Genomic DNA, 24818 nt, shown 5'->3' with positions numbered 1-24818 from the left:
ATGAGCTTGTCCTCGTGAATCAGAGAACATTTCCCTGGGATGTGATGTGATGAAATGTTGATACGATAGAATTGCTTTGTGAAAGGTGCTTTTTTGCTGTCAGAAGGGAAAAGAAGGGGGCACAATGGAGAAAAAAAAGAGACCTGGTCTCAAAATATATGACAATAAAAAAAAACATGTTTGTACATACATTGTTTACAAAAATAGTTTAAAAATCATGTAAATATATTGCTGCTGTGGGAGAACGTTCTATTTAGTAAAGAATCCTGAAACAAAACAGATATTTTAAACTGTTTAAATATTTCACAATTTTATATATATATATAAATAAATGCAGCCTTGGTGAGCATAAGTCCTTTCTCTTTTTTTCATTTTTCCAAAAAAATCTTACAGACGGTAGTGTATGGGTAAAATTTTTATTAAATATATATATTTTTTTATTCGTAAATATAAACTTACTAAAACATGTTATTAAAGAAAGAAGAATCATAAACAGTATACATTCACTTGTAAAATATGCTATGTGTCTTTATTCCCCAGTTCTGTTTTTGCTTTAGTGTGCAACTCCAATTTTTTTAACCCCTTAGGACAGGAAAAAGTCTTTGTTGGTTGTGTGACTGTTTGTGTACTTTTAGGAAAGGTATCCGAGTCAGCAAGACTTTTCAGAAAAAAATGAAATCCCCCTCTTCTGTTTTGATCTGTAGTCTCTATGGGTTTCCTGAAAGCAGTAAAGCCAGAGAACTTGGCATTTTATTTCAAGTCTGTAAATCTGTGACTCAATTTCAGATTTCAGCACTACTGCAGCTATTTTATCCAATAGTACATACGCACATGCTTAGTTGTTCTGGGGGTCACGGCTGAGATATCATCACATGGTTAACCAATTACAAAACTGCTCATTACTCTTAGAGGTGTCGTTGCAGGTCATTTATCCCTCCTACATGTTTCAGGCACTCTTTTTGCTCCATTTCTTCTTATTTCACTTTCAGCTTACCTTCCTGATAACCTGTCCTCAATGCTTGAGGTCATTTTGCTTAAAGGTCAAAAACCTGGTCTGGGAATCAAAAGGTTGTAGGTTCGAACACCGCAAGGGGGTAATCCATGAGCTGTCAGCATTGTGTTTTTGAGCATACATCGGTTGGTCTAATGGGGATTGTCCCTGCAATAAGTGGACAAATAAACTGAAAGACATTTAGAAATCCTTGAGTTTTGATACACTTCAAAAGCCTGACCCATTCCAAGAGTGTATGTAATGGTCATGTGTGCCCCTCAGGTTCGCTTTGTTGAGAGACCCGGCAGACTGGCTGATCGTGAACCCGTTCAAAGGCAACGTCACCACCAGGGCCATACTGGACCGCGAGTCTGCACATGTTCACAACAACCAGTACACTGCTCTATTCATGGCCACAGATAACGGTAGGGCTTTTTTTCTTTTTTCTTTTTGCATGTATATGTATATTTGCAAAAATGTATATTTTTACGTAAAGTGTGGTTCTACCACACATACATTTACTTCAATTTTCAAACGCACTGAAACGTACAATATTGACATATTGACATCAATAAAATGTGAATTATTTACGTATGAACCTCTTTTAGAAATACAAAAATGTGTATGAATCCTTATTTATCAATATTAAAATTGTGACGCTATTCATATTTCATATTTGCTATGCTGTGACTGCCAAGAGAACCATAAAATGTGCCAAAACGCAACATAAATTCCCAAAAGTAATCAATTTTATTTGTGTGCTGTAATCCACATCTTTACAATCCATACGTTTGCGAGACCCAAATTCAAGATCTTCATCTCAGTCGCTTCTCAGCAGTGACCGCAACCGTCAAAAATCCTGCGATCGTTACAAATAAATAAAAAAATGCCGCCAAGGAAGCTTTACAACATGTTTTACGGCAGTGATATAATACAGGTGAAACTCGAAAAATTGCAAAAGTTCATTTTTTTCAGTAATTCAACTTAAAAGGTGAAACTGATATATTATATAGACTCAGTCATTTCATGCAAAGTGAGATATTTCAAGCCTTTATTTGTTATAATTTTGATGATTATGGCTTACAGCTTATGAAAACCCCAAATTCAAAATTAGAATATTGTGAAAAGGTTTTCATAGCTGTAAGCCATAATCATCAAAATTATAACAAATAAAGGCTTGAAATATCTCACTTTGCATGTAATGAGTCTATGTAATATATTAGTTTCACCTTTTAAGTTGAATTACTGAAATAAATGAACTTTTGTACGATATTCAAATTTTTCGAGTTTCACCTGTATATACGTATATATAGACTTCAAAATAAAAGTCCTACAACACAAAACTGGGGAAACAAGACAGGAATGTAACAATTTGCTCTTCAATAAGGATTTGTACAATGAAATAGTGGTTTCAAAATCAAGGGCTCAGCACATTGAAATGTTTCTGAAATGTCAGATCAAGCAGCATGATATTAAATGCATCATGCGTAAGACATTTCACTGTCTATAACGTGCTCATAATTTGCACTTAACCTTCTATAAATGGTGTGGACACAGTGGTGCATTTATGAAAGTGCCAACTTCAATAATAAATAAATTTTTACTTTTGTCACCTCAATTGTCATCGAAACTAGACACTATCACGGTGAGCCCATTTTCTAGGATTCTCTATTCAAGTCATCAGCCACGGATTATTCTCCCACCACAGGAAATTACACGCTTCTGCAGGTCAGAGAACACAGTTGTTACATTAGTGCTCTCTGGGTAGTGTAGTAATTTCTCTCACTTGGCATAAACAACATTTAATTAACCTCTGAATGAGTCACTTCTCAATGTCAAATCTTCTGACAGGGACACTTGGAGGGATTAGAGTAAGAAGGAATGTTCCCTTCCTCTTCCCTCTCTCTCTCTCTCTCTCTCTCTCTCTCACAACCACTCTTGGTCTGCTTTTTGTTTGTCTGTAGGAGGAGGTTGGATTTGGCATTTGAGAGATGACAGATCCATTAAAGGAAACAAGCCAACCAAAACACTTCTCAAAAGTGCTCATATTTGGAGCTTTTAAATTTGTAATTTCATACTGTGAGAATTCATACATGCTTTCAAGGGGGAATCAGTAAGGGCTAAATGCACTTTTCCTCTCTCTATGTACAACCCTGTGTTTGAAATAGCACACAACCATACTACTCTTAATATTTTTTGGGTAACACTTTACAATAAGGTTCATTAGTTAACATTCGTCTGTATTGTGACATATTTCTGAGTGAAATAGGATACAAAAAAAATAGTAGGACAGCACTTGATTTTATCTCCTGGGAATTTATTGGATCTGGAAAACGTACTCGGTTACGTACGTAACCTCGGTTCTCTCTAGTAGAGGGAACGAGTATTGCGTAAGTTGCTTACGCTACGGGTAAAGTAATCTTTTCTCGAGATATTGAAGCCAAAAATTATCCTTAATTTTCCATATATTGTCAACGCAGTGCAGCAGCCAGCAGACCTAGAGCAGGCTATCTTCCGTGCCCATTGGCTGCCCTGCGGCAACTGCTCCAGCCTACCGCTGAGCCTCGCGCGTGACGTCGCGCCCTCTACACGTCACAGCCTGCCAGAAAGGGGGGTGGCTTAGCGTATATAAGACGGGCTCGGGGGCTGCATCACTGGTTTCATCAGCTGAAGCGAAAATTTGCTCTTGGCGCCTGCACGGTCAGGTTACGCAATACTCGTTCCCTCTACTAGAGAGAACCGAGGTTACGTACGTAACCGAGTACGTTCTCTTACGAGAGGTTCTCTCGTATTGCGTAAGTTGCTTACGCTACGGGAACCCATTGTCAATGCCGTGCGCGCCCAGCATCCACTCCATGAGTACCAGGGATTCCCGGGGAACATAGATAAGTGGGAAACAGGTGGCCAGCATAGCGGGCCAGCACATATATAGCACATATAGGGTATACAGAGCGGCAACACCGGTCCATATGATAATCACCATACAGTGCGGCTCAACCAGGAGAGCCAAAAACACATGAGAGTCGTCTGCGCATGATAGATCTGGGCAAGACGTGCACACATCTCATACTGACAGAAGTCTAGCCTGCAGGGCGGGAACTTCCAGGTTATAAAACCTGACAAAAGTAGACGGAGAGTCCCAGCCTGCCGCCTCACAAATGTCGTGAATGGAAATTCCGCTGGACCAAGCCCACGACGAGGCCACGCCTCTAGTGGAGTGCGCCCTGATGCCCAGTGTAGCAACATTGAGTTTTACATTAAATTAGCTCAAATTATATATAGGGAATTTTAATAATTAATCAGGAATATGATTAACATATATCACACATTACAGTTACATTAAATCATCGAAGCTGAAATAGACCGATTGTATACATGAATGATCACCACAATGAGTTATGGTTCGTCATTAATATATCAATAGTCCCATTACAGATCGATTATATGAGATAACTTTAAAGTAATTAATTTAGTTGTCAAACGATCTGTCTGTCCAGCAAACGGCCGTAAGATTAACTTATCAATTTTCAACAAAAATTATCTCTTTCTTATAATTCAAAAAAGCTATTTTCTGGCCATGAAAAATCACCTTCTTGTTATTATAAAATTTAGGTTACTGAAATAGTAACGAATTGTAAAGCTTTAGCTAGATCAAACATTTCATTGACTTTGTAAAAATGAGCATTTTAGACAGAAAGCAATCAAGAATATGGTTTTAATAAAATGAAACTACGGATACAGAATTCTACATTTAAACCCGGGATACATGTATGTACAGTAGGCTAAACAGTAAAACTAACGAGACAAATGAATAACAACGGGAGTGAGAGAGAGAGAGAGAGAGAGAGAGAGAGAGAGAGAGAGAGAGAGAGAGAGAGAGAGAGAGAGAGAGAGAGAGAGAGAGAGAGAGAGAGCTGATCGCGAAAGATCATGTGAGATAGACAGAGAGGGAGGGAGAGAGAGAGAAGATCTGGAAAGATCATGAGTTTGGCAAAATTCATCACAGACACAGAACCTTTGAGACAACAAGAATCAACAGATCTTAAACCTTGAAAGCATGGTAAAACGGGTACTTGCACCGGTAAAGCTCTTTTGTGTGGCTGATGTGAAGAAGGCGTGTGTCTCTCTCGGTCATGTGAACGTCGAGCGTTCACGGGCTTGTCCAGCGCGCGCGAGCGCGGCGTGTTTGAATGTCCTTGGAGGTGAAGCTTGCCAGCTGAGGTCGGGCTGTGTTCATTTTCCTCGTGAGAAGACATGAACAGAGGAGACTTCGAAAAAGATAAAAGAAACTTGAAGAAAACAAAAAGAGAAACGATGGATCATCACACGAAGGTGAGGTCCAGACGCACGAGGAGTCACATGATGAAGCATCGAAGGGAGGTAAGAGAGCAGGAAGAGCCAGAGACCAGGAAGAGCGAGTCCAGGAGGCGAGAGAGAGAGAGAGTGAGCGCGCCGACATTTATCACCTTGGAGAAATCCAGCCTCTTCCTGTCGGCTTGGCCAATCGGAGAGTTGGAAATCACAGGCGGGAATTTAGTTTTTATTACTCTTTGTCTGAGAGCGCAAGCTCCTTATCTCTGTGTGTGTGTGGGGAGGGTTTACAGTCTAAAGACATTTCGATCTTGAATGACAGTAAAACTGATCAAAAATACACTTTACTTTATATTTGTATGCATATTCGCGTTGTTCACGCCACGAGTGTTCTACAGGTAGTAAGAACGCTATTGTAAGAGTTAAAGGAATATACAGTTATATTTAAAATGCATAATGAAGGTATTTATAATTCACTTTATGCTACGATAAAATCATAGTTATTCCAATGTGACATGGGCAAACAGACACACATAAAAACACATCGAATACATCTGGTTAAATGTCTTTCAGTGAGGATATTGGAGAAAGGTTTGTGTATGTGCGTTTTCAGAAGGGAATCTTTGACCGCATGGCATTCCTTTCTCCGCAGAAAGGAGGGGGTTAGTTTGATAAGATCTATCTGAAGCTCGGACCCCTGGATAGAGAATGTGTGTGCGTGTGCTAGGGAGACTCCAGCCATAGTGGCACCCCTGCTGGTCAACATGCCCGAAGGGGGTTGTATACAGAATGCTCTTTGTTTACTCACGAAGAACTGAGCTTTGTTTGCAAATCAGGATTCGCCAATTTAGATACATCTGGCCGGATACCCTGTCAGAGTCGCTACACCAGGGGGCATTGCAGGCCTTTACACCCATAGGCGGATGCGATAGTGTCCACTATCCATCTAGACAGGCTCTGTTTCGAGGCGGCGAGACCCCTGTTGCGCCCACCAAACGAAACAAAGAGCTGTTCCGAACGCCTGAAAGGGGCAGAGCGCGTAATGTAAGTCCTCAGCGCCCTGACGGGGCAGAGGAGACTAACATCGCTCTCACTATCAGATACTGGCAGAGCCGAAAGAGAAATGACCTGTGCTCTAAAGGGGGTGCCCAACACTTTTGGGACATAACCGTGCTTTGGTTTGAGGATGACTTTGGAGTCATTAGGCCCAAACTCAAGACACGCAGCGCTAACAGATAGCGCGTGTAAATCTCCTACACGTTTAACTGATGACAGAGCTGTCAGAAAAATGGTTTTGAGCCAGAGGTACTTTAGGTCCACGGAGTCTAACGGTTCAAAAGGGAAAGCTTTCAAGGCCTCTAGGACCAATGAAAGGTCCCACATGGGAACCGAGGGGGGTCGCGGGGGGTTCATCCTTCTGGCTCCTCTAAGGAAGCGGATGACGAGCTCGTTTCTTCCTATTGACTGACCGCGCGTCGACTCAGTGAACGCTGCGACGGCCACCACATATACTTTGAGCGTGGATGCGGACCTGCTCTTATCCAACAGCTCTTGAAGGAAGCCAAGCAACCACGGGACCCCACACGTTCGTGGGTTTAGATCTCTATCGGCACACCATTTGGAGAACACAGACCATTTAGTCGCGTAAAGCCGCCTCGTAGAGGGGGCTCTGGATTGCGTAATCGTGTTAATCACTCCTTCTGGCAGGACAACGGGTATTCGTTGATTACCCATGCGTGCAGAGACCAGCGCTCTGGATGAGGATGCCAGATTGAGCCGCAGGCTTGAGAGAGGAGGTCCCTCCTCACCGGAATTGGCCAAGGGGCTGTACGCGACAGACGCATCAGCTCCGGGAACCAGACTTGGTTCTCCAATCGCGGGGCTATAAGGAGCACTGTGTGGTGGGTTTCCCTGATTCTCTTGATTACCTGTGGTAACAGAGAGACCGGAGGGAAATCATAAAGGGGGAGGCTGGGCCAAATCTGGGCCAGCGCGTCCTCGTTCTTTGAAAAGAACAGCGGGCAATAAGCGTTGTCTTTTGACGCAAACAGGTCGACTTCCACTTTGCCAAAAAGGCGCCACAATAAACTGGACTGTCTGTAAATGTATGGGGTGCTAAAGACAGGCCGAACGGTAGGACGGTGTATTGATATGCCCGACCGTCGAGAATTTGTCTGGTCGTGAGCATTTTGAACGGCCGTTTCATGAGAGCTTTGTTCAAATATCTCAGATCTAAGATAGGTCTTAGAGCTCCGTCCTTCTTGGGCACGAGGAAATAATGGCTGTAAAAGCCTGACTCGCTCAGAGACACTTTTAGAAGAGTGAGCGCCGCGGCGGCGAACACTCACAGGCAGAAGCAATAGTAAAAAAGGATACTAGGCGCCGGATGGCGTAGCAGGCACGGAAGGCTGAAGGCGGCGAAGACGACCGGCTTCCTCAGGCTCTTTCCACTGCGTGCTGGTCGCTGGATTCAACGGCGGCGGCTTCTCTCAGAGTGCAGCGATGCGTAGAGCTCGCTGAAGATGATGAAATCAGTGATGCAGCCCCCGAGCCCGTCTTATATACGCTAAGCCACCCCCCCCCCTTTCTGGCGGTGACGCGTAGAGGGCGCGAAGTCACGCGCGAGGCTCAGCAGTAGGCTGCAGCAGTTGCCGCAAGGCAGCCAATGGGCATGCAAGATACACTGTAAACCCTAACGCTCAAAATACTTAATTAGTTTGAGTAGGAAAAACTTAAATTAAACTAATTAGTTCAGTCAAATTAACTTTTATGAGTATTTAGCACTTTCTTTTTCTTTCAAGTTCACAGAATGGATATATTTTAAGTAAACTGAACTGTTTCATTGTTTTGAGTTTTATGAAATTATTTCTTTTAATTTAGACGAACTTAAGTTTAACTGAAACGGCTGGGATGTATATTTCCCAGCATGCTTTGCCGATGGCACTCAAAAGGGAGAGTAAATGCTAAAATTAAGTGTAATACAATGTGTTTTTGTGCAAGATTAATGTTAATCGGGTGATTTAGTAATGATTAATGTTTCGTTATGCTAATTTAGAAGAATTTCTGTTAATGTTGGTTTTAGGATAGTTACCATCATGGTGACAAGTGGTGCATGAGCTTGATTTGAGAGCAAATAAAACCTTTATATTGCTGCAAGTGTTACTGTATAGCATACTATTGTTAAGATGTTAACAAAATAGTATGTTAGCAAACTAGCTTGTTAAAGCTAGCTAAGTTTATACTAATAAAAGTGTTCACATTGAGATTACATGAAATTTTAAGTTAAATGTATGAATTAGTGTACTCAAACATTTCAAGTTAAGAACAATTCAAATGTACAAATACAAAATAAAAATATGTCAGTTCTGCTTACTTAAACTTTGAATTTCTTTACTTAAAAAATTTGAGGCAACTGATTGCCTTAAATTTTTTGAGTTGTGCCAACTTATTCGGGTTTACAGTGTAGCCTGCTCTAGGTCTGCTGCTGCTGCACTGCATTGATAATATATGGAAAATTAAGGATAATTTTTGGCTTCAATATCTCGAGAAAAGATGACTTTACCCGTAGCGTAAGCAACTTACGCAATACGAGAGAACCTCTCGTAAGAGAACTGGGTTTTCCAAAACAAATGGAGTTTGCAGTCAATTATTGAAGTTGGCACTTTCATTACACTTTAATTTACAGTACATTTACCATTCAAAAGTTTGGTCATTTATAATAGTAATATTATATTATTATAACTGTTATATATATATATATAATGTTTATGAATACCATCAACTGAATGCATAATATTGAACGTTAATGAATCTTGCACAATAAGTCCTAGTTGGAAACTGTTTAATAATACTAGTAACATTTAGCAATTTCAAATACTTATATATCCTGTATACTAGTATTTTATTTCAAACATTGCCTTACTCTATTTACAGTATATATCTCTCTTTCCTCATATTCTCTTCACATATAATTTAGTCACAAGGTCTGGATGAGATTTGCCATTTTCAGAGTATGTATGTCACTGTTGACTCTGAGCAGTCTTCCTGTCATCACCACCCTCCCTAATTCACACTCTTTCTCTCTCTCTATCTCTGTTTCACATGAGGGAATTGGGGAGTGTGAGAGATGTTGATTTTAGGCTAAATTGCTTTCTGTGATCGTGAGGAAAGCTAGATTGTGAGGCCAGAGAAATGCAAGTGGCTTCGTTTGCATTGGGGAGCATATCAAGGCAGGTGAACCCCACAGCAAAGAGCAAATAACATATAAGAATGCCACAGCCCACACATCAATCTCAGTATATATGCAAATCCAAGTTTAACTTAAGATCGATAACGGTTCGATTTTTTTTCATACTCGTAATAAGTTATTAATCATTGTTTGCTGAGGTTTCGAAAAGGTTACGGTGACTTGCGGCTATGTGTCATATTTCAGAGTTGTTATTTGCATTGAGATGTAGACATTTGAGATGCAGACCAGAGGCATATTTAAATAAATGTCAAAGGTCCAAAAATAAGTTGTACTTTGAGGTCACTTCTTGATTATCTTTCTCCGTTTACTAGTTCAACTGAGTTCACTTAGTGGGAAAGGATATCTTATTTTTAGGTGCTATTAAAGTCACAATGAAATCTAATTTTTTTACAGAATTATGCAGTGTTTAGTATTTATCCGTGCACATCATTATTTTTTTAGTTTTTTTAATTCATGTGCATTCATAATCTTTAATCAAAAACACTATCACCTCCCCCTCCAAACAACATCTTCATGACGTATGTCTGGGCGGAAGGTGGAACTAAATATCCTCCACAACTGACTGCAAACTGCCATTCAGATCTGCCTCCAGTTATTTACCAACTTCCCACGAAATCAAGTCCTGTCCTACATTTTTTTTCTCATTCCTGAAGCCGTTTCATTCAGATATACATCACAATGAAGAAAAAGATTATGGCAACTTCCACTTCATGCTGACTTTAAACGGATAGTTCACCCAAAACTCTTAATAAAATCTTAAATAAAAGGGTTTCATGTGACTTGTGGACTGTATTACAAGTCTCATGAAGCCATACAATGGCTTTTTGTGATGTACATTAGCAAATGATTCTTTTGAATCTTCTTTTAAATTATTTTTTTTCCCCTAATTAATAATTTGATCAGTTTTGTAGTTGAGATAATGAAAATATGATTTTGGACTTGGTCTTCTTGACTACAACACTGCATTTCATCCAGTTGACTAAACCAATTTGAAGGATTTGGTTTTCGTGTTCAGCTCAATAGGTGACGATAATGACTATGGGCCCTATTTTAACGATCTAAGCACATTGTCTAAAGAGCACGGCGCAAGTGCACTTAGGGCGTGTCTGAATCCACTTTTGCTAGTTTAACGACAGGAAAAATGGTCGGTCGCGCGCTGCATGGTCTAAAAGGGTTGTCCCTATTCTCTTAATGAGTAATGGGTGTGTTTTGTGCGTAACGTGCAATAAACCAATCAGATTGTAATTTCCCATTCCCTTTAAAAGCCAGTTGCACTCGCACCATGGCGGGTTGCTATTTACATGGTGGAATTTGCAAGCGGAAAGACTGAACGCTTCTCCAGAGAGGAAACAAATCTGCTTGTGCGCAAGGTTAAAGCGTGCAAGCAGACCATCTACGCAACAAGCCGGATTTCACCATATCTTTATGTACACAATATTAATTTTTTACATCGTAATCATTTTATTTTTAATATTTGGCTAGTTTGTGTGCTGCTGCGTGTCCCTGTGTGTGTAATAAGCAGAGTGGATGAGCATTGTGGACCCGCCTATAGGCGCATATCACTAATGTGCCCTTTAAATAAAATTTTTTTTAGAACTGCGCCATTGACTTTAGACCAGGTTTTTGTTGGTCAATGGCGCAGTCTATTTCAATTGCCTCATGCGCCTGAACACACCTTGTTTTCAGACCAGCACGCCCATGGGCGCACAAATAGGCGCAAATGCATTTGCTATTTAAACAACGTGGCGCAGGACATGAAAATGATAACTGCTTCGGGCTGAAACTAGCAAAAAACACTTGCACCGCGCCTGGTGCCACATTGCGCCAGGTGTATTATAGGGCCCTTAATTTTCTCCCAAGTTATTGAATGACTTTAGAAGACCTGGAGTATCACACACAAAACTTAGGCACCATATTGATGATGCTTCTATGTTGCTTTTATTGTTATTTTAAAGCTTAGAACCACAAGTACTCATAGTGACTAGGATATTCTTCCAAAAATAACGAAATGTGAAAAGTAATAGAGGGTTTGAACGACATGAGGTTATGTGAATAATGGATAGATGAACTATCCCTTTGTCTTTCTCTGAGTCAAAAGAAAAGCTTGTCTTTTACACACTCTTTTAGACTAATATTTGTCTTTGATATATTATTTGGTGAGGACTTGTGTCTGTGCTTCAAACAGAGTGTTAACAGTATGCTTTTCTTTTGTGTGTCTGTACGGCTGTATACAGTGCTGTATTTTGCACCGCCTGTCTTTCCCTGGTATCCCAGGCAGATCTAGTCTATCACAGACTCCCTATTCTGTGGCAATCTGTCCGATGATTGCATGACATGAAAGTCACACTGGTCACTAACAGGCTATCGATCTAGACTGGAGTCCCATGTCTTTATTTCAAGGGCTCAGATGAGTGTTGCCTCTCTATCTCTCTCTCTCTGTCTGACCGCTGACCACAGAGAAGTGGAGAGCGTTGATTGAACAAGAATGATAGAAGGGAGAGGGAAAATGAGAAGATGCTGAACTGATAGAAAAGAGTGCAGATAGGACTAGGTGGAGACAGAGTTGATGTAGCTTAGTCTGTGTGCACTTGTAGTCTGTTTTTTACCCATGTGAATGACTACATGTTAAATGAATAGTTCACCTAAATTAAATTCTTGAGATCATTTACTCACCCCCATGTCAATGTAACCCTCATATTAATTTCTTTTTATTTTGTAAAGCCCATATGAAAATGGGAGACAACATGTCTTTGCTTTTATTCTTTACATATACTATTATTTAAAAGCTTTGGGGTCGGTAAAATGTTTTTAAAAGAAATCTCTTCTGCTACATTTATTTGATCAAAAATACAGCGAAACAGTATATTGTGGAATTATCAACAGCCATCACTCCAGTCTTCAGTGTCACATGATCCTTCTAATATCCTTATTTGGTGCTCAAGAAAAAAATCTTATTATTATCAATTTTGAAAACAGTTGTGCAGCTTAATATTTTTGTGGAAACGTTTTTTTTTTTTTTTTATTGATTAATAGAAAGCTCAAATAAATAGCATTTATAATGAAATAGAAATTTCTTTTTAACAATGTGTAGACTTTACTGGCACCAATGTATTGCTTCCTTGCTGTATAAAAATATAAATTTCTTAATAAATTAATTAATTAATTAATAAAAGATATTCTTTGTACTAGTACTTATTGAAGTTTGGTATTTTTCACCATTTGTGGTTGAATGTTGTAGTGCAGTTTGCTAGTGCTAAAATATTTATCAGTGATCAACATAAAGTTCATGGATTATTTAAATAGTTTTAATTTCCATCAAGAATTATTTTTATTTTTTCAGAATTTTACATTTATCTTTGAGGGACAAAGTCCAATTTCATGCCATGTAGCCTGTAGATTTAACTTATGTTGCTTAATAGCAAAAATGCAAGCACGTTGTTCCAAACCTGTATAAATTTATTTTTCTGCTGAATTTGGAACAACTTGGGGGTAAGTAAATGATGACAGAATTTTCATTATTGGGTGAACTATCCCTTTAAGTCCAGAACACAAACTAAAATTTTACAGTATCAGACAGTTTGGAACAATCAGTCCTACCAACCTCTAACCTTGAGTTGGAGTAAATGGATCCATTTGGCAGCTCCCAGTGTGTGAAGTTGCAGACTCACTGGAGTGGTGGGGAGCCGCTGAAGTGCAACACTTTTCTGAGCCTGGTGGTCTAAGTCTTGTCTGTAAGCCTGGGGTTAATGATTCAAGTCCTTACAGCACCTGGTGGAACCGCACCATGCTCAGAAGCGTGGAGATGGAGTGACTGTGCTATTTCAACATGGGCAGAGGTTCCGTCATTTAGAGGGCCTAATCAGTTGTTTCGGTGTGAAACACAGGCAGATTTTTCTTCTGTTCCTTCATTCCCCACTGCGCCAGCAGATGTTCACCCATTCCATCACTCTTCAGGGAGTGTGTATGTGTGTGTAAACCGCCCACCATGTTTATGTCCTGTTTCCTATGGAAGGTTGGTTATCTGTATAAAGTTAGCTCTTATCCCTATTTTCTAATGTTCGTTTAGCCCATGTCCTTTTTCTTTTTTCTTTTTCTTTTTTCTGCATAACAGAGATTTACATATATTCCACAAGACAAAATAATAACGAAATTTACACAAATTGTTGTGTTTAAAAGTTTACATGTTTGTTTCCTGTTTTGCCTCAGTGATCGTTTGCTAGAGCTGGGATTGGATATGGATTTCCTGATTAGATTTAATTAAATTCTATTTTATTATTTTATACATTCAAATATATATAAATATTTGTGTGTCAAGTAGTAGTTGTATTCGGCCAAGAGAGCTCAACACTCTGCAACTGAAGAAAAAAATGCACATAGAAAAAACACCAGTAAATTAAGAAAACATCTTCTTCAGTTTGACAGCACACTCAATTGTGCAAATGCTCGCAATGCAACCAAATACAGAAACGTGCTGCAAATACTCACAATGTAATCAAATACAGAAATTAGCTGCAAATACTCATAAAGCAACCAAATACAGAAACGCGCTGCAAATACTCACAACACAAACAAATACAGAAATGCGCTGCAAATACTCACAACACAACCAAATACACGTTGCAACTCACAATGCAACCAAAATACAGAAACGTGCTGCAAATACTCACAACACTACCAAATACAGAAATGCAATCAAATACAGAAACGTGCTGCAAATACAATGCACACAACTGGCTGGGACCGCTTATTGTTCAATGTCTATTGACCAACGTCAGTGGTGTTGTCCATGAACTGAAAGGTGAATTTTTTGTTTATTTTAACAGCGCGTTTCTATATTTGGTTGCGTTGTGAGTATTTGCAGCACATGTGTTGTCAGACTGATGAAGATGATTTCTTAATTTGATGGTGTTTTTTTCTATTTGCATGTGTTTTCTTCAGTTGCAATGCGTTGAGCTCGCTCGGCCACCGTACATATAAGGCAAAAAAAAAAAAATCACAACTTGCTGCTTATTGAGTGAATTTGCCCCCTCCTTTACATGAAGAATATGTCTTATTGAATTATAAGTCTCCTATGTAGGGCACATCTTCCTGCCTCTAGACATTCAGTATCACCATTAAATATGCCCTGGAAACAAAATAATGTCACGTAGCTCACCACCACTCCTCTAAGAAGCATCATGCTGTTGTCACATGCTGTGCTTTCATGTTATGTCACAGTTGCCCACGTCTTTGCATTTTATTTAAAAACTCATCTGCTGATGTTCACTTGTCATTTAGGGCAGGCAATGTATTGTCAGGAATGTTGCTGCACAATATAAAAGGCTCTTTATGTATGCATGAGAGGTTTGCTTGGAGCATTAGCATATACCGCTGAGACCTTTGAACATCCGCATTGTGGAGGGAGGAACTGTATTCATCGCTCCAGTGCTACCAATCTAGCTCCGAGGCACTTGTTTGGATAACATGCTGTTTTCTAGTATTCGGCCTCCACACCTGCCCTAGTTTTGCACAGAGATTGTTGTGAAGTCCTTGCTAATTTAAGGGCAGATTTTTGCTATTGTTGTAGCCAGCGTATTAGAATTGGTCAAACCTCCAGGGAAAGAAAGATATTATGAGCCTATATAACAAAAATCTTTTTAAGAAGAACTTAATAGTTCTTAAGATAAATTTGAATTTGATAAAGTGTAAGAATGTGCAGTTCTTGAAAAAATATCTTACATTCTTAAATATTTTCTTAATAACTTCTTTTCTTAAGTATAACAAAAATATTGGTCTATAAAATCCTCATTTATTATAGGAATGTTTTGTGAATGTGGTGAGCATCTTATGACTGCAATTCCATTCAGGTGAATCGAAAACTTGTTGTAATATTTTCTTTGTATCGTTCAGAATTTCACTTAATTTTTTAGATTTCATTCATTTTTTACCCATTGGTTCAGAGAAGAGTAACAGTTAAGGGAAGTCCACGAATACTTACCTGTGGCACTGTCTTGTCCATAATTGGTGCTCTCCAATTTAGAGACTTTTCTTTTAGAGGAGAACTCAAAGTGAGGGACAGATGTCGGTAGAGAGGTGTTTCTTCCCTGCAGATCCTCTCTGGCACTATACTTTGAAGAATGAAGATGTTCAAGGGCCCTCAAGAGCTATATCCAAGAGCTATAATGGTGCCATAATGAGATCAGAAAGCCAAGGACCTCACAGTTCTTACCATACACAGCTTTGGTTTCATCCACTGCTTCTCTTGACAAACTCACTCTGCCCTCTCAACAGTCAAAACATCTTTCCACCTCCTCTGGCTCTCAAGGGCCATAAGATAAAAGGAGGGTGGACTTCTATGCAGGAGACCGTTGCTTTTTTAGATCAAAGAAACTTGGAAAAGGTGTAGGTGTTGCCTGTTGTAGATTGTCCAGGGCTTGTGGAGAGCAAGTGTTTTGGTTGGTTGCTTTACCAAGCTAATAAGACAGAAAAACACAGGAAAGCGCCGCACACTCTTAAATTATCATCCCCTGTCTGCTGGCCTAAATTGACACTGATTGGTTTTTGCAGACACTACGGCATCTGATTTGTCTCTGGACTTTGAAGTCTGAAATGCTGTTGGAAGAACGTCCTTGTCTCTAATAACACAACTCCTGTCACGTCCACTTGTGCGGCTTTCAAGGAGGAAATAGAGCTTAATCACGCATCCTCTCTTCTAACTAAAGGGGACTTTGACGTAAAGAATGATGCCAGGCCTTGATTCAATATTATATACTGATGAAAGGATGGTCTAGGCATTGTCAAAGCAGAGCTAGAGAGTTCCTTCGCTCCAGGTTTCTCATTAAAGGGAACCCAGGAGGCTAATCAGAGGCTTTTGTTCTAGAGGGACTTGTAGGTTTAATCGGCTACTCATTGTCAGGTTCCAGCTGAGCTTCCTGTGAAGCAAGAGGGCCTGACTTTAATTGCAGATCAATTGTCTCCCTTGTTAAAGGGATAGTTCACCCAAAAATGAAAATTACCCCATGATTTACTCACCCTCAAGCCTTCCTAGGTGTATATGACTTTCTTCTTTCAGACGAATACAATTGGAGTTATATTAAAAATATACCATGACCAAAAAATGTCCTGGTTCTTTAAAGCTTTATAATGGCAATGAATGGAGGATGATATTTTGAAGCCCAATTTATACTTCTGCGTCGAACTCACGCCGTAGCTACGTCGTAGGCTGTGTGTAGCGCGGGTACCCTTCGGCGTACCCTGACGTGCACCTCTCCAAAAATGTAACAACGCGTCAATTCTACGCGTACCGCAAGCGCTGTGATTGGTCTGCTAGAACCGCTCCCCGGCTTTTAAATGCTCCCTCTGCATGTGTAATTGCGCGTCAACGCGGACAACGACGCAGAAGTATAAATGAAAACCAACGCGTAGTCTATAGCGTATAGGCTCCGGCGTAGGTCCAACGCAGAAGTATAAATCAGCCTTTACTCTTTCGCTGTAAATAGATGCATATGGCCATCTGTCGGAAGCTAGTTATTTGAGTTGATAAAGTTTTAAATATGGGTATTTTTCTCACAAAAACGCATTGTTTCGCTTCAGAAGGCCTTTATTAAACCCCCAGAGCCATGTGGAGTACTTTTATGAAGGATGGATGCACTTTTTTTGGCCTTCAAAATCATATCCTCCATTCACTGCCATTATAAAGCTTGGAAGAGCCAGGACCTTTTTAATTTAACTAGGATGGCCTAGGATGGCTTGAGGGTGAGTAAATAATTTTATTGTACTAATCGTCCTCACGTCATCCTTTTCATGAATTTTCTCTAAAAGAAACATGGAAGTACAATTAAAGCACTCAAGTATTCAAAGTATTCAAGTACAATTTTCCAAAACAAGTAGTTTATTGCTGTTGTTTTAATTTTAAGCAGCACAACTGTTTTCAACATTAATAATAAGAAATGTTTCTTGAGCACCAAATCAGCATATTAGAATGATTTTCTGAATGATCATTTACATTACATTTATGCATTTGTCAGACGCTTTTATCCAAAGCGACTTACATTACATTGCTTACCCTGGGAATCGAACCCATGACCTTGGCGTTGCAAGCGCCAGCGTTGTGAGCTACAGGAAAGCATCATGTGACACTGAAGACAGTTTTGCCATCACATGAATAAATTACTTTTTTTTTTTTATATATTGAAATAGAAAACATTTTAAATGATAATAATATTTCTGAATATAGCTTCTTTTTTTTTTTACTGTATTTTTGTTCTTTCAAAGATATTATATGCATGTGTGTGAGTGTTTGTGGTCCTAGTAAACCCTACATTATGGGGACTAAATATACCCACAAAGATGGCAATATCCGAAATCTTTGAGAGAGAGAGAGAGAGAGAGAGAGAGAGAGAGAGAGAGAGAGAGAGAGAGAGAGAGAGAGAGAGAGAGAGAGAGAGGTCATCAAATGTTAACATTACGATCCACTAAAAATCACGTTGAGACCAGTTAGCATCATGTGTCATTCATTTTGCATCCAATGCAGTGACATTCTTAAGTGTGACTTCTAAAGTGTCTAAAACTTTTGTTTGGCCACTCTGCATCTCAAAATAGAACATTTAGAAGCATTGATGAATTGAACAAGCTTAATATGCATTTTTTAGAAAGTTAATGTGCTGTTACAGTATGCTTGTATAAGTTGTTTTATTCCTATATGTCTTTGTACTGAAGCTTTAAAATCTCAGCATGCCAAAGCAGTGTGTGAAAAGAGGCATCTGCTCGAGTCTTGTGTGTCTTCTCAGAGTCTGTGACCACTGCAGTGAGCAACCACAGAGTCCACACCCCCACTGTGCTTTCCCTTCTGACTCAGACACCCTCCCGATCACATCCCCATTTACCTCCTGAATCTCAACTCGGGTATTTCATTGTGTTTTTCATGAGTTTTTGGAGATATATTGACTATTTAAACATTTCTCTAATACTTCAGCAATTCTAATAGTCATAATCACAAAGCTTGGATATTTACTCTTACTGTGAATTCTTTCCAGAGCCGGACAGTAACGGAGTACATTTACTTGAGTACAGTACTTAAGTACAATTTTGAAGGATCTGTACTTTACTTGAGTATCATTTTTGGGGAGTACTCATGACTTTACTCAAGTACATTTGAGAGGCAAATATTGTACTCTTTACTCCAATACATTTCTATCCATAAACGTGAGTACCCGAGTAAAAAAAAAAAAAAAATCTCGGAAACCCTCAATTTGTTGTTTCCCTCTCAAACGTGATTGGATTGTGCAGGCGCCACTGATTGGGACAGCCTATCAGCAATCACCTTCAGCTTTCCACCAAAGTCAACTCCATGGTCAGATTTTATATTACACATTAATGTAAGCCAAGCATTTGGTTTGATGTTCTTGAGTATGTGGTGTGTTTAACACAGTCAGGTTCAAATGTGGCAGTGGCGTCCCCACGAGGGATTTCTGATTTCTTAAAAAAAAAACTTCAGGAGGCAAAATATTTTACTGATTGTGTGAATTACACTGCACAAACCAAAGTAGGCTACTACCCAGCGAATGAAGAAGGGTTGGCGCTCAGTCTCCACAGTACATAAAATATTAATTTTGTTTTATTTTATTTTTCGGGTTTGCATTTATGAGGAAAAAACTATGTTATGGACGTGTTCTCCGTTACGGACGTGAGCGTTCTGAAAGCGGCATAAAAAATGCTTTAAAACTTTCACAGAGACATCAAACAGAAAACACAAAACCTTTCTTTAACCTGAATTTCGTTTTGCATTAATTGTATCTTAATTTTAATCAATGTTTCATCAACCAATTGCCTGGGTTTAATAAATTCACGAGTTCACATTTACATCAATTAAACAGAGTAAAGATTATGCGTATTTGGCGTGCTGTCCAGGGGGAGGGCTCCGAGCTCGGAAATTTTTGCCCGAACCCAGAGTGCTCCCCCTTGTTGTAAGAGTATTTAGGAGAAGAAGTGAGGAGATGGGGTGGTGGAGGGATGCTGTTAGACTGTCAAAGAACTGAGTTAAGTTTGCTGAATATATACCTCTTACCTCATTGATTGGGAGTGTGCTCCACTCGTGTCTAATTAGGCTTGATTACCTGAATGTGCTCCACATGTGTTTAATTATCTGAACATGCTCCTCCCGAACTTTGTTAGGAAACATCATTTCACGAGTTCACATTTACATCAATTAAACAGAGTAAAGATTATGCGTATTTGGCGTGCTGTCCAGGGGGAGGGCTCCGAGCTCGGAAATTTTTGCCCGAACCCAGAGTGCTCCCCCAAAAGCAAAAGAGCAAAGGACAGCCGCCAGACTAAAGACCCCCCAAAACGCAGAGAATTTGGCGGGCTGGCGTTTTGAGAATAAGCCTGGTTGCTTGACCAGGAGGGCCTGCTGGCTCACGAACGGGGAGCAGTCGTAATTTGGAACAACAGTTGGGAGGGCTCGCACCGTTTCTCGACGGGAGCAGCTCACAGCGTCAGACAGGCGAGCTCTACCGGCCGATGAACAGCGTGATTATGCCGCCTGACCAGGAGGGCCCGTGTTGCCTCTGGCGGGAGCAGCTCACTGCGCTGGGCGGACGGGCCCTACTGGTTGACAAGATTTGGGAATGCCCAACCAGGAGGGCCCATGTAGCTTCCGACGGGAGCAGCTCACAGCGTCGGGCTGATGGGCCCTACCGGCTGACGGTGGAGTGGCGCGTTTTTTGGAAGCCCGGACTGGAGATTTCCTGCTGTCCGCTGGGAAATCGATACCTGTTGGATGGGAAAGAGAAAACATAGATGCATGCAAAGTCCGCTGGGAGACCAATGCTCGCTGGACAGAAAAAGAGAAAACATAGATGCATGCAAAGTCCGCTGGGAGACCAATGCTCGCTGGACAGAAAAAGAGGAAACATAGATGTTTGCAATGTCCGCTGGGAGACCAATGCTCGCTGGACAGAATTATGCAATGTCCGCTGGGAGACCAATGCTCGCTGGACAGAATTATGCAATGTCCGCTGGGAGACCAATGCTCGCTGGACAGAATTATGCAATGTCCGCTGGGAGACCAATGCTCGCTGGACAGAATTATGCAATGTCCGCTGGGAGACCAATGCTCGCTGGACAGAATTATGCAATGTCCGCTGGGAGACCAATGCTCGCTGGACAGAAAAGAGGAAACATAGATGCTTGCAATGTCCGCTGGGAGACCAATGCTCGCTGGACAGAATTATGCAATGTCCGCTGGGAGACCAATGCTCGCTGGACAGAATTATGCAATGTCCGCTGGGAGACCAATGCTCGCTGGACAGAATTATGCAATGTCCGCTGGGAGACCAATGCTCGCTGGACAGAATTATGCAATGTCCGCTGGGAGACCAATGCTCGCTGGACAGAATTATGCAATGTCCGCTGGGAGACCAATGCTCGCTGGACAGAAAAGAGGAAACATAGATGCTTGCAATGTCCGCTGGGAGACCAATGCTCGCTGGACAGGAAAAGGAGAAAACATAGATGCTTTGCAATGTCCGCTGGGAGACCAATGCTCGCTGGACAGAATTATGCAATGTCCGCTGGGAGAGTTTTTGCTTTGTCAGTTGGGAATTTAGATCACTGGAAGAAGGAAGAACACCCAGGTGGACGACCCGGAGGGTTTTATTCGATGAGGGTTTGGTGGGCTTTTTTAATGTGGAACCGGTTGGTCCTGATGTAGCTTTGGAAAGCGTCTGAGGACCATCTTCCGAGAGCTTGTATCTGCTGCTGGGAGAGGCCTTTTTGGGCAGCTGAAGTTGCTGCTCCGATGCGGAAAGAGTGACTGGAGAAATGTTTTGCTTGGATGCCTGACTGTTGAAGAACGGATTTGAGATGTTTCTGGAACCAAAAGCGTGTCACAGGTTTGTTGGAGTCATCTATAAATAGGGGATCAAGGTGGGATTTAGCCTGGGAGCTTCTCCAATGAAGATATGCCTGAATTGATTGGTATGGTTGGATTGGCGATGAGAGTTTGAAGATGTAGATGAAATGGCCTTTTTTGGATTGGTCTGTCTTGCTTTGCTTAATCAAGTATGAGATGGTTTCACTATCCAGTACTGATAAGTCTGAGATGGTGGGGTGGACTCTTGGGTCGAATTTGGAAGTGATGGCGAGTTCCGAGCATCTAAGAAAGCCGAAAAATGCTAGAATAAACATAGCATCGAGTGTACGGGCTGTCTCGAGAGGCTGGTAGACTGTGCGGAGGGCATGAATACATTTTGTGAGAATATCTAGTGTTATGGGTTGTCTGGTGTCGGGATGGGTGGGATGAGATCGTTGAATTCCTTTGACCAGAAGGGAGGTTTGTGAATTATTTATCTCTGGGGAGGGAGCGCCGTACATCAATTTGTGGAAAAACTGGATGCCGCTCAGGTAACCTTTGATGGTTCCAACTTGGAGGCCCTTAATGCTGTTAAGGTAGGAGATGAATGAGGTGATTGAAAGGAGAGAAAAATCAGGGAATGGCAAGGTGTATGAGAAGTGGAATGCTTTAAAACACCTCCAAGCTGTCACATAAGATTGGAGGGTCCTGGGAGAAACTGCTTGGAGGATGGTGTCCAGTGATGTGTCGAGGAGTTGTTTTAGAGGGTGGGTTACGGGAATATTAGTTCTGAATAGTGAGGTACTGGAGTTGGGAATTGGTCTGCCTCTGGAGCCAGCATCCTGAATTTCTGACAGGATCTGTGCTCGGATGTTGTGGGACACTGGGGGCGGCTCCGCGGCAACGGCGTTCGATGGGACAGGCATCTGAGTTGCTGTGAAGAGAGAGTGGAGAGATTTTGCCTGGAGAAGAGAGCTGAAAGGAGCCGAGGCCGGGGCTGCAATTGTCGGCGGAGGCAGCCTCACGCTTGAATTGGCCTCTGGGGCTTGGGGAAGAGGATTAAAAGTATGAGAAGGAAAGGAAGGTTGAAACTGAGAAAAGTGGGCTTGTGCTGCAAGCGGAGGCAGCCTCACGCTAGCTTGAGCTACTGGAGCTGCTGGCCACTGAAAAGAAGAGGGATTAGTAGCTGTTGTAAAGGTAGGTTGAAATGATTGGGCCTCCAATGCTAGCGGAGGCAGCCTCGCGCTAGCATCTGGGACAGGTGCTGGAGGCCACTGAAAAGAAAAAGGATTATTAGAAACAGCAGGAGCCATGTTCTGATATGCTGAGGGAAGGTCGGCGGGCCTGGTTTCAACCAAAGCTGCAGCCTGCTGGCGAGGTCTGACAGCAGAAGGAACTGGGGCGCGGCCCAAGCTTGCTGAAGGCCTTCTGCTGCGGTTTGATGCTGAAAGAGAACTGGATTTGGTACGCTGCGATGGTGGTGTTGTCGAGCGAGGTGAATCCTGAGCTTTGCTTTGCCTGCTGGTCCTTTTCGGGGCCGGCATGGACTTCGGAGAGAGGTTAGTTGATTGCAAGGATACATACAAGGCGTATAGTTCCGCTTTGTTCATCCTTCGCGAGAACTGAACATCTGAATTGATCAGCGCTTGCCTCAATCCTAAAACTGTCCACTTTCCAATTGGTGGAATTGTTGGGACGGCCGAGCGATAGGAAGAAGCAGGGGAGGGATTGTGATGTCTCGCTGGTGGAGGCGAGGGCTGGCCTCTGCGTCTAGGCGAGCGTGTAGCTGTTCGGGCAGGCAGGCGGCCGCGTGGAGAAGCCTGAGGATCAGTTGAAATGTTGGGTAGAGAAGGAGTTGTCCTTGGGTCAGCTGATTGTGGCTGAGGATCCGGTGAGAAGTTAGATTCCTCATCGGATGGGAAGAGCTGGAGTTGAGACATGGTAGCAAGAAGGTCGAACCAATATGCTGTTAGACTGTCAAAGAACTGAGTTAAGTTTGCTGAATATATACCTCTTACCTCATTGATTGGGAGTGTGCTCCACTCGTGTCTAATTAGGCTTGATTACCTGAATGTGCTCCACATGTGTTTAATTATCTGAACATGCTCCTCCCGAACTTTGTTAGGAAACATCATTAAGAAGTAAATAGCAGACGATAGATAAGAAATGGAGGCGCCGGCACGTGAACTGGATCTCGTCTCATAAATGAACCGAAACTCAGTGTATAAGGTAGCCTACTTGCCTCTCACAGACATGTCTACTTTTAAACAGAAAAATTCAAAACGAAAGAAAACAGACTACAGACTGTTCTCTGCTTATGTAATCCGTATGAAATGTGCATTTCTCTCTGGCGCGTCCACTACTGAAGATCGCGAGTCAGCATCGTCAACTTCATCTAGCCGACACTGACAAAGAAAACACTTGTTTATTAACAAGTGTTTATTAATAAACAATTAAAATATCTCCTTGCTATATTTTACATATTCATAATCATTCCTTTTGCCGGTTCTTTGTGACAGCTTTTAGGTGCTTTATTGGCAGCGCCACCCTTACATGTGGTGTGTGTGTGTGTGTGTGTGTGTTGTCCCCGCATTTAAAGATGGGACCCCCCAAAATTTTAATTAAATTAAATAAAGCAACATGGTAAAAAGATGAAAATGACTTGATTTTACTTTCAATTCCTTTTACATTCTCCAAGGTATTAACATTAACATTTTTCATAACTCCATGTAGGACGTTTCTGTGCATAAATGTAAGCACTGTGGCAGTAGATTAGTAATGCAATATTTAGAAAATTTACTCTTGTACTCTTGATACTCAAGTACTTTTAAAAACAAGTACTTTAGTACTTTTACTTAAGTAGACATCTGAATGTAGTACTTTTACTTGTACTTGAGTAAAATTTAGCAAGGGGTATCTGTACTTTTACTCAAGTAACAAAGCTCTGTACTCTGTCCGCCTCTGATTCTTTCTTATACTTTGCCAATAGCCATAAGCTTTAGAATAGATGGAGTAGCCAGAAACTACCGGAAATCGTTCATTTTCAGTAAGAGCTGGTGATTTGGGTTGCAGTGTGCAAAAGTGCCTGAAGGCGATGCAACAGAGTTGAGCAGAGTTTAACCGAAATACAATGACTTCTAATGGAAATGCAGACAGTGGAGCTCAAGTGTGCAGTTAGGTAGAAATTGCTGTAGAGCGTGGCAATAGCAAAGCCTGTAATTCCAGGGAATGCACAGCATGATCAAATACAGGTGAAACTCCAAAAAATTGAATATTGTGCAAAAGTTCATTTATTTCAGTAATTCAACTTAAAAGGTGAAACTGATATATTATATAGACTCATTACATGCAAAGTGAGATATTTCAAGCCTTTATTTGTTATAATTTTGATGATTATGGCTTACAGCTTATGAAAACCCCAAATTCAAAATTAG

General features: G+C 41.1%; 1 protein-coding gene across 1 annotated transcript in view; it reads left to right on the top strand.

Annotated features, from left to right (window-relative positions):
- cdh13 (cadherin 13, H-cadherin (heart)) overlaps positions 1-24818 on the top strand; it is a 430791-nt gene that overhangs the window by 385918 nt on the left and 20055 nt on the right. Inside the window, exon 11 of the mRNA XM_056261289.1 lies at positions 1274-1416. Within this exon, the coding sequence (XP_056117264.1) occupies positions 1274-1416 (143 nt within the window). The remainder of the gene's footprint in view (positions 1-1273; positions 1417-24818) is intronic.

Source organism: Rhinichthys klamathensis, unplaced genomic scaffold (assembly GCF_029890125.1).
Source record: "Rhinichthys klamathensis goyatoka isolate OS25496 unplaced genomic scaffold, OSU_Roscu_1.1 h1tg000181l_1, whole genome shotgun sequence".
Lineage (NCBI taxonomy): Eukaryota > Metazoa > Chordata > Actinopteri > Cypriniformes > Leuciscidae > Rhinichthys > Rhinichthys klamathensis.
Note: the sequence above shows the minus strand (reverse complement) of the source record. Positions and strands in the feature narration are given on the sequence as shown.